At 44.1% G+C, this 10,939-nt stretch overlaps 1 protein-coding gene across 7 annotated transcripts in view; it reads left to right on the top strand.

Annotated features, from left to right (window-relative positions):
- The window catches only part of ANXA4 (annexin A4), an 86,421-nt gene that overhangs the window by 58,912 nt on the left and 16,570 nt on the right, over positions 1–10,939 (top strand). For all 7 annotated transcript variants that reach the window (XM_024242717.3, XM_054548106.2, XM_002811936.6 and 4 more), the window contains 4 exons: positions 4,152–4,246; positions 6,009–6,122; positions 7,512–7,602; positions 10,195–10,274. In XM_024242717.3, the coding sequence (XP_024098485.1) occupies positions 4,152–4,246; positions 6,009–6,122; positions 7,512–7,602; positions 10,195–10,274 (380 nt within the window). The remainder of the gene's footprint in view (positions 1–4,151; positions 4,247–6,008; positions 6,123–7,511; positions 7,603–10,194; positions 10,275–10,939) is intronic.

Here is a 10,939-nt window from a genome sequence, read left to right as displayed (position 1 = left end):
GATGAGGAGACATTTGGCACAACCAACCCCTTTGCAGTGCCTGTTATGTGTGGGCCAATGCAAGGCAGACTGTTGGAGGAGACAAGGATTATAATCCCTAGTTCTTGTGTTCAAATAGTCTATGCAGCTAAGGCATGCAGCTAAGGCATGCACAAAACTAACTATGATTAATTCATAATATAACAGTGACAAGAGGGGCACAAATAAGATCCCACTGGGGTTCAAAGAGAAGAGATCCCATTTCACTTGGGGGCATCGGGCAAAGCTTCTTGGAGGATGTAGAAGTTAAAATGGACCTTGGGAGATGATTGAGTTTCCATAAACAGAATTAAGGGACAAGGTGTTTTAGGTGAATGGAATGGCATGTGCTGAGGTCTAGGGGAGTCATGGTAAATCCACAGAAAAGTGTCTTGCAGCAGTGAAGTGGCCTCTTCTGGGGTGACACCCAAGGTTTATTGTCTCATGGCCACAGATATCAAGGATGTAGACACACAAAGAGTGAGGTTAAGAGTGGAAGTTTAATAGGGAAAAGAAAGAGACTAGCTCTCTGCTACAGAGAGGGATTCCAGAAAAATGGGTTACCGATTCACGGTGAAATGCAGAGGGGTTTATAGATGAGCTGTGGCAGGGGCTGGGGGTGGGGGAGCTGATGTCTGATCTACATAGGGCACCAAAAACCAGTTAGAAACAGGTGTGCTATCTGCATAGGGCATGAATCTCTGACAGTCCCTACCCCAATCTTTTATTATGCAGGTGAGTTTTCAGCCTGAGCTGTACTGTATTGGTCATTTCTTTCTTACTGTACACACACTAACAAAAAAGGGAAGGTGGAGTTTCCATGGTGGACATGCCTGGCCCCCAGGTAGCCCTTTTCTGTTGGCGCGGCGGCCAGCATTCCCTTGTGCAAGCTTTCAGTTTCCTTATCTACGTTCGTAGCTTGATCTTTAGACTGCTCTTTGTTAGAAAAAAAAAATGATTTTGGAGGCTGCTTTTTGTTACGAGGGAAGTTCTGCCAAGGACTCTTTTGCCCTCACTATCTGGTTTTGTTTTTTTTTTTTTCTTTTTTGAGATGAGGCCTCACTCTGTCACCTAGGCTGTGGAATGCACTGGCATGATCTTGGCTCACTGCAACCTCCACCTCCTGGGTTCAAGTGATTCTCATGCCTCAGCCTCCTGAGTAGCTGGAATTACAGGCCCCCACCACAATACCCAGCTAACTTTTATATTTTTAATAGAGACAAGGTTTTACCATGTTGGCCAGGCTGTCCTTGAACTCCTGACCTCAAGTGATCCACCCACCTCAGCCTCCCAAAGTGCTGGGATTACAGGCATGAGCCACCACACCCGGCCTGTCCTCACTATCTGCTTAAACAATTTCTTTCTATCTCCTTTATCAGCAGGAGGTACTTGCAAAGCAGAAGTAGGCTGGTTGGGAGCTTTCTGAGAAAGCAGGTACCAGAAGGAGGTTCTAGGGGTGCTACTGAGAAAGCACCCATAAGAATCACAGACATGGGGGGATGACCCACAGGCACTGGCTGGGAAACAACATATGCCAGAATCATGATGCTAAATGGAGGGGGTTAAGGGGACATATAAACCAATAAACTGGTAATGAAGGAGGTCAGGAGCCTGGAGTGCAGCACAGTTGGGTAAAGCACAATATTTCAAGAGCTGAGTCCATGAATTTGGCCGCCTAGTGTCCTTTTATGTGGCTATTTACAATCGTGAATGGAATACTGTAGAGAGTCTCAAATGTCAGGCTGCAACGCCTAAAGTAAATCCAGCAGATGATGGGGAGCCATTGTGTATTTCTGAGCAGGGGAGGGACATTGTGAGAGTTTTTCTTTCTACAAAAATGAATCTGGCAAGACTCTGGGAAGACCAATCAGGAGTTAAGAATACTAATTAGCAGACATCTGCACTTGTCTAAGAAGAAACCCTGAAATCTTGAATTGGAATGGTTGTGATAGGAAATAAAAAGAGTGAAAGAATGCAAAAGAGGCTGTAAAGCAACATTTTGCATGACCGTGGACTTGAATGAAGAGGAAAGGAGAGGGTAAAAAAAAATCAAAGCTATTGGGCTGGGTGCAGTGGCTCACGCCTGTAATCCCAGCACTTTGGGAGGCCTAGGTGGGCAGATCATGAAGTCAAAAGATCGAGATCATCCTGGCCAACAAGGTGAAACCCCGTCTCTACTAAAAACACAAAAATTAGCTGGGCGTGGTGGCGTGCACCTGTAGTCCCAGCTACTGGGGAGGCTGAGGCAGGAGAATCGCTTGAACCTGGGAGGCAGAGGTTGCAGTGAGCTGAGATCTCACCACTGCACTCCAGCCTGGCCACAGAGCAAGACTCTGTCTCAAAAAAAAAAAAATTTGAATCTATTTTGAGGATTTCAGCTTGGCTTGACTGGGGGGAAGAGTGATCCCTTTCACAGAAACAGGGAGTGAACAAAAGGTAATGAACCCTCTCTGCCCCCTCCACACCCCCTCCTAGCTGAGAGTGCCAAGGGAGAATGGATTGTTATATGGATCGTCCTCTCCTTTTTAAAAATGGGAACATGGCTGGGCATGATGGCTCATGCCTGTAATCTCAGCACTTTGGGAAGCTGAGGCAGGTGGATCGCCTGAGGTCAGAAGTTCAAGACCAGCCTGGCCAACATGGTGAAACCCCATCTCTAGTAAAAAATACAAAAAAAAATTAGCCAGGCATGGTGGCAGGCACCTGTAATCCCAGCTACTAGGGAGGCTGAGGCAGGAGAATTGCTTGAACCTGGGAGGGAGAGGGAGTGAGCCGGACTGCACTCCAGCCCGGGTGACAGAGCGAAACTCCATCTCAAAAAAAAAAAAAAGGAACAGAAAGTAGATCCCCAAGGTATGTAAACTTAAAGTTCTATAGCTTCCTCTCCACACCTCACATTTTTTTGCATCTCTAACCTTGCCAAGGATAACTAAAGTGAGGCTGTATTTTTTCATTTCTCCCTGAAATATTTTCAATAGAATCACTTCTGAAACCCATCCCAACCCCCCATACAGCACAAACAACGAGGAAACAGAAGATTCACCAAACTTTTATGAACAGCCAACTCTTATAAAGACAAGGGACCAATCTGAAAAATCAGAATAAAGTCTCCTCGTTAAAGCTGCTGCAAGAAATAGGCAAGCAAAACTTAGAACATTTTTAATTTGTAATTTTTGCTTAAAGTTTTGGTAAGACGTTGTATCATGGTAATTTGTCAGCAGTTCTAAAAGGGAACCATTTGTGTTCAGGAAAGATAGTTCCAGATTTTAAAACACAGTGAATGCAGTAACAGCCAATTTAAACTCTGCAAAATGCCAAATTGGTGAATTAAAAGACAAGTTTGAATTGTTTCAAAACTTAGAGGAGATGATAAAGAGATAAAAACAAAGAAAAGGCAAGAATATGGAAGAGAGAGATAGGGGATTCAAAAGACATGAAAAGAATTCTAGAGGAGATGGCTGGGCGTGGTGTCTCACACCTGTAACCCCAGCACTTTGGGAAGCTGAGGAGGGCAGATCATTTGAGGTCAGGAGTTCAAGACCAGCCTGGTCAACATAGTGAAACCCTGTCTCTACTAAAAATACAAAAATTCGCTGGGGGTGGTGGCTCAGCCCTGTAATCTCAGCTACTCAGGAGGCTGAGGCAGGAGAATCGCTTGAACCCAGGAGGCAGAGGTTGCAGTGAGCTGAGATCACGCCATTGCACTCCAGCCTGGGCGACAGAGTGAGACTTCCTCTCAAAAAAAAAAAAAAAAACTATTCTGGAGGAGAGAAAGAAGAATTACTCCAGCCAACATTTATTAAATGTTTAGTAAGTGCTAGGCATTTAATTATATTAACACTTGCAGCAGCCTATCGAGGGAAATCACTGTCATCATTCACATTTGCAGATAAGGAAAACTAATGTTTAGAAAGTTAACCATTTTGTTCAGTAGTAAACAGCTAATTAAAGGAGAGGCTACGTCCTGAACCTAGCATCTGTTTCCCAAGAAGTAGACAAACCCTTTGAATAAGGGCCTCTTTTCTTAGAAAGCCCTCTGCATGTGTTTGGGTAACTCCAATGTCCACAGAGGAACCCGCTTTCTCATTCCTCTCTCAAATCACACTTACCTGCTGTCTCCCTTCTGCCCCCAGGCACCGATGAAGATGCCATTATTAGCATCCTTGCCTACCGCAACACCGCCCAGCGCCAGGAGATCAGGACAGCCTACAAGAGCACCATCGGCAGGGTAGGCCACAGTCTTTCCTGCTCTGTCTGGCTGACTTGGCAGCAACAGGAAGCAGGGTCTCTTCCTGATCTAGATTCCCTAAGTGACCCTGTGTTTTAAAAGATCGATCCTTTGTCTTGTTTAAAGATGTTCTTGAGGCCAGGTGTGGTGGTTCACACCTGTAATCCCAGCACTTTGGGAGGCTGAGGCAGGCGGATCACTCGAGGCCAGGAGTTTGAGACCAACCTGGCCAACATGGTGAAACCCCATCTCTACTTAAAAAATACAAAAATTAGCCGGGCATGGTGCCGGGCACCTGTAATCCTAGCTACTTTGTAGGTTGAGGCAGGAGAATTGCTTGAACCTAGGAGGTGGAGGTTGCAGTGAGCCAAGATCATGCCACTTCACTCCAGCCTGGGCAGCAGAGAGAGACTCCATCTCAAAAAAAAAAAAAAGAATAGTGATTCAGCTCCTTCTTCGTCAATTGATGTTAAACAAGTTCTTAAACTCTCTGACCCATTCCAGGAGGAAATGTGAATAAACATCTTTAGAATTTGGTCCATTTTCCAAATAATTATATTTGGAAACTATATCTCAGGAATTGAGCCTTAAGAAATAGTCATGAATGATCACAAAGATACAACTAAATGCCTTATGTATATAACAGTAGAAAAATAGAAACAGGTGACTAGTTAAAGAAATTAGGCTGGGTGTGGTGGCTCACACCTGTAATCCTAGCACTTTGGGAGGCCGAGGCGAGTGGATCACCTGAGGTCAGGATTTTGAGACCAGCCTGACCAACATGGTGAAACCCCGTCTCTACTAAAAATACAAAAAAATTAGCTGGGTGTGGTGGTGGGCAACTGTAATCCCAGCTACTTGGGAGACTGAGGCAGGAGAATGGCTTGAATCGGGGAGGTGGAGTCTGCAGTGAGTCAAGATCGTGCCACTGCACTCCAGCCTAGGCAACAGAGCAAGACTCCATCTTAAAAAAAAAAAAAAAAAAAAAAAGACATTATGTTGCACCTATCTATATCTATAGAAATCTCCACAGCTGCTAAAAAGGTTATCAGTGAATATTGACTTGGAAGTATATTCAAGACATATTGTTAAGTAGGCAAATACATTTACATCGGTGTCTACAAACATATTCACCTCAAAGCTCCTTTACCTCTTAAATTTTTTAGGACTTTTGGGTTTTGTGGGTTATATCTTTTGATATTTGCCCTATTAGAAACTAAAACTGAGGGCATTTAAAAATAGATATTCGTTAACTTAGTAAAAATAATAAGTATATTCTATGTTACTGTAAAAAACATTTTAATGAAAAATAGCTATATATCCCAAAACAAAAAAACATTTAGTGAGAAGATTGGCATTGTTTTACATTTTGCAGATCTCTTTAATGTCTGGCTTAATGGAAGACAGATGGCTTCTCATATCTGTTTCTACTTCAATTTGTTATGATATGTGGTTTTGGTTGGGGTATATGAAGAAAATCTGGTCTTGTACAGATGTGTACTTGAAAATGGGGGGAGTATTTGAACAGACAGTTGTTGATGCACAGACAATGTCAAATAGCCTTAGGAAAACCCCACTGTATGCTTGTGGAAGAATGACAGTGAAAAGGCAAATAACATCTGAGTGTTATTCTGAGGATAGTTTTGACTTGCAGGCCCCTTGAAAGGGTCTTGGAGACCCCAGACATCCCTGGACCACACCTGGAGAGTAGCTGGTCTAATTTGCTATAGCAGTTAAGCGGAGCTACTTTCTTGAATTGCAGGACTTGATAGACGACCTGAAGTCAGAACTGAGTGGCAACTTCGAGCAGGTGATTGTGGGGATGATGACGCCCACGGTGCTGTATGACGTGCAAGAGCTGCGAAGGGCCATGAAGGTCTGTGCTCTTCCTCTCGTGCTCTTGGTGCTGTTGGTGCAAACGCTGATGTGCTTTCTTAAGAAACTGTCACCCAATAACAAAGACATGGAAGCAACCTAAACGCCCATGAATGGTAGACTGGATAAAGAAAATGTGGTACATGTACACCATGGAATAGCTGTAAAAAGGAACAAGATCATGTCCTCTGGAGGAACATGGATGGAGCTGGAGGTCATTGTCCTTAGCAAACTAAGGCAGGAACAGAAAATCAAATACCATATGTTTTCACTTACAAGTGGGAGCTAAATGATGAAAACACATGGACACATAGAGGGGAACAACACACACTGGGGCCTGTTGGAGGATGGAGGGTTGGAGAAGGGAGAGGATCAAGAAAAATAACTAATGAGTACTAGGCTTAATACCTGGGTAAAGAAATAATCTGTACAACAAACCCCCATGACACAAGTTTATCTGTATAACAAACCTGCACATGTACCCCTGCACTTGAAGTAAAAGTTAAATTTTTTTAAAAAAGAAACTATGACCAAGGCCTTCTGAGAGTGGCAGGTGTAAAGTATAGAAGATTTTCCTTCATTTATGACAACTTGAAAACATCATTACTTTACATTATACCAATTATAATTTAAAAATTCTTTTCCAAAAAGTTAGGGAATCATTTGCTCCTTCCTGTGGCTCAATGGGGAGTGATTATAATTGTCGCTTTTAGTACAACTCTAGAGACTTCGTGGTCACGTTAACTACTTTTGAGATATGTAACTTTATGACTGACACTTTGGGGGCCTCCAGGTCTACTATAGGCTTACTTCTGGCAAAAGAGTTCTTGGCTTCCCTAGATGACCCACTGTGCCCTAGCCTGGGTCTGCCGAATTTTAATGACCAAGTATGTAATGCAAATATAAATGGTCCCCAACTTAGGATGGTTCTACTTAAAAATTTTCAGTGTATTGTACTCCTCATCATAAGTCGAGGAGTACAATTATCCTCCTCAACCATGTCAATAAATACTCAGACTTGTGGAAGGTTCTGGGCCAGGCTCTGGGAAAGCAAAGAGGTGACAAAATCTTTGCCAGAAAATTCTGCCCTTCAGAGGAAGAGAGCAGAAGAGGTCAAGGAAAAATTAAGTCCCCAGACGGCAGAAACCGTACCTATCCGGGCACAGTAATGAACACATAGTAAACAGCCTAGAAATGTTTATTATTACTCATAATTATTACAGCAAACACTTTGGGTTTCAGTTGGGACAATAAAAGTGAACAAACCCTGTTGCTAGAACACAGTGGATTGTCTTTATTCTCTGCAAATTCATGGCTGTATTCCTTCTGTGTCTGGGCCTCAGCTTTGTAAACTGGCTTATATAGCCCTGTCCTCTGGTTTCTTGTTTAGGGAGCCGGCACTGATGAGGGCTGCCTAATTGAGATCCTGGCCTCCCGGACCCCTGAGGAGATCCGGCGCATAAGCCAAACCTACCAGCAGCGTACGTGACATCCACAGAGGCCCTAGCTGAAGTTTCGCTGTGATTAGAGAATGAGGGTAGCAGCGGGTGGTTGTTTGCTGATTAGACTTTTCATAGAACGCTGAGCATGAGGGATCCTCGGTGCCAAGCTCTGCTTTGAGGGAGACCCCTGTTTAGGCAAATGGCGGTCTGTTGGCTTCTTAAGAGTTCTCAGGTGAAGATGACACTCTATTTTGCCTACCCAGTGCAGTATTTTATTAACCTAAAAGTTGGAAAGTTGTTCCTTATTATCAGACAAAGAATCTAAGGTACTTGTTCAAAAGTGGTGGCACCAGCAGATCTTAGCATTCCAAGGAATGGTCTGGAGGGGCCGTCTGGCCCAAATTCTTCTCTTCAGACTGGACTGTATGTCCTCTAGCCAAATCAGAATGACAGCCATTCACTCCCCCTTAGAGACCTCCAGAGGGTGATACATATGAAGTGCCTTTAAAAAATGCCTGACTTTTTGCCCTAAGAATATAACTAAAAATGCACAAAGGTTTAGATCTCACAGTGTTTATTCAGTATTGTCTACATTAGCTAAAAATGTTCAACAGTAGCAGATTGTCTAAACAAAATATTATACACTTACACAATGAACTATTATGTAGTCATTAAAACTTATATTAAAGAGTATTTTTTTCTTTTATTTAACCTTTTTTTTTGAGACAGGGTCTCACTCTGTTGCCCAGGCTGGAATGCAATGGCCCCATCATAGCTCACTGCAACCTTGACCTCCTGGGCTTCAGCAGTCCACCCACTGCAGCCTTCTGAGTAGCTGGGACCACAGGTGTGCACCACCACACCCAGCTAATTTTTGTATTTCTTGTAGAGATGGGGTTTCGCCATGCTGCCCAGGCTGGTCTCAAACTCCTGGGCCCAAGCAATCTGCCCACCTCAGCCTCCCAAAGTGCTGGGATTACAGATGTGAGCCATTACACCTGGCCAAGAATATTATTAAAATATTTATTAAATGGTGTGGTATATATAAGTGAAAAAGACAAGCCATAAAATAGTATGCTATGATCCCATTTTTAAAAAATTAACACAGTTAATAACACAGTATTTTTTAAATAAATGAAAATAATGTGTGTATGTGGGGGAAAATGAGGACGGGTATTTACAGAAATGTTATCAGTGATTATTATTTCTGGGTGATTAGATTGCAGTGGAGTTCCTTGCCTTGCCCCTTCTTTTTACTTATTTGTTTTTTCCTAAGTCTTCTGTGGTCAACATGTGTTACCTTTATAGAAAGAAAACAACCACAATAAGAGTTTTGTGGGAAGTGTTCAGAGCAGGAGGTTCTAAACCTTAGGAGACTGGATTTAGTAACCCAATCCCCACATCTGCCCAATGAGGGTTTTCTTCCCTGAGGGCTGTGAAGGGCTGGAGCTTCTCTTTTTTTTTTGGTTTTTAAAAATTAATAATGAAGAAGTGATTTTTAATTTCTTGCTGAAGCTCCCCCTGCCTATTTTTTTTGACACAGGATCTTGCTCTGTGGCCCAGGCTGGAGTGCAGTGGCATGATCATGGCTCAGTGCAGCCTTGACCTCCCCAGGCTGAGGTGATCCTCCCACCTCAGCCTCCCCTGTAGCTGGGACTATAAGCATGTGCCAACAAACCCAGCTAATTTTTGTATTTTTTGTAGAGATGGGGGTTCACCATGTTGCCCAGGCTGGTCTCGAACTCCTGGACTCAAGCAGTCTGCCCTCCTCAGCCTCCCAAAGTGTTAGGATTACAGGCATGAGCCACTGCGCTCAGCCATGGAGCTTCTCGTGGATAACCTGTCAGAACCTTCCAAGTGAGAGACGTGACGGAAAGGCATATGCTAGGATTTGCATTTGACAGTGCTCCGACCCCAGCCCCACCCCAAAGCCGGGTTCAGAAGCTCCTATCTAGTTGCCTTCCATCAGTGAAGCAGCAGGGGCTGCTCCACAGCTGTGGTTCCCTCTGCGTCACTGAGAACCACGTTCAGATCGGACCCCTGGGTGGCAGGAAGCACAGAGGGAGGATTTCAGACCCAGCTTTTTCAACCCTACATTTTAAGAAACAGGAATATCTCGGCCGGGTGCAGTGGCTCATGTCTATAATCCCAGAACTTTGGGAAGCCAAGGCAGGCGGATCACCTGAGGTCAGGAGTTCGAGACCAGCCTGGCCAAAATGACAGAACCCCATCTCTACTAAAAATACAAAAATTAGCCGGGCATGGTGGGGCGCACCTGTAATCCCAGCTACTCGGGAGGCTGAGGCAGGAGAATTGCAGGAACCCAGGAGGCAGAGGTTGCAGTGAGCTGAGATGGTGCCACTGCACTCCAGACTGCAGGCTGGGCAACAGAGTGAGACTCCATCTCGAAAGAAACAAAACAAAAACAGGAATATCTTGTGACAGGATAAGCTGATCTTGACCATTTTACCAGAGTTTAGTTTTTGAAAAACTGTGTGTGGGGTGAAAAAACCTCATGATAAGCTGCTTCCAAAAGCAGGCTGGTCTTGAAGGGACAGATTGCTCTGGAGTGTGACAGGGCATTGGGCAAGACTCTTTATTCTGAAGTAGCTAATTTCACTCTCTTGCTAGAATATGGACGGAGCCTTGAAGATGACATTCGCTCTGACACATCGTTCATGTTCCAGCGAGTGCTGGTGTCTCTGTCAGCTGTGAGTGACTGCTTCTGATGGGGGGCGGGTTTTATCGAAATGTCCACTCTATCCGCTTTGCCAGCCTTTCTTATCCTTTCAGCCCCTGACATGTGGATATTCCCCAGGTAGTGTTCTCAGACCCCTCTGTTCCTTTATCTTATCTCTCCTTCAGAGAGACTGGCTAATCCTGCCTGCCCGTTTGATCTACTTTAATTTGATATTTACAAGTACCTAATACCTGCCAGGTCCCCCTGTCACTCAGTGTATTGAGAGTTATGAAGATGATTCAGAGGCAGTTCCTGGGCCTTAAGCGTATATATTGTCATAAGGGAATACATCAGGTACACAAGTTGCTAGAAGGCATGAAAAGATTACATGCCAAAGGAGAGGCGCATAGGAAAAAGAAGATTCAAGGAGAAAATTTGGTTGTAGAAACAAAGAAAAGTTTTCGTGACAGAGATGCTGGTTCAGAGAGGACTTGGAGGATTACTAGAATGTCAAGAGGCAGAGACGTGGGTGGGTGTATTCCAGACAGGAAGAACAGCAAGAACAAGGCAGGGAACATGGGGTTCAGGGAACAACTGGCTAAACAGTTGGGCTGGTGATTCTGGAAACAGGGTGGGAGGATAAACTGGAATTCTATGTTGGGAGGAGTTTACACTTATTTATTTGGGAGCAGTAGA

This window comes from Pongo abelii, chromosome 12 (assembly GCF_028885655.2).
Source record: "Pongo abelii isolate AG06213 chromosome 12, NHGRI_mPonAbe1-v2.0_pri, whole genome shotgun sequence".
Lineage (NCBI taxonomy): Eukaryota > Metazoa > Chordata > Mammalia > Primates > Hominidae > Pongo > Pongo abelii.
Note: the sequence above shows the minus strand (reverse complement) of the source record. Positions and strands in the feature narration are given on the sequence as shown.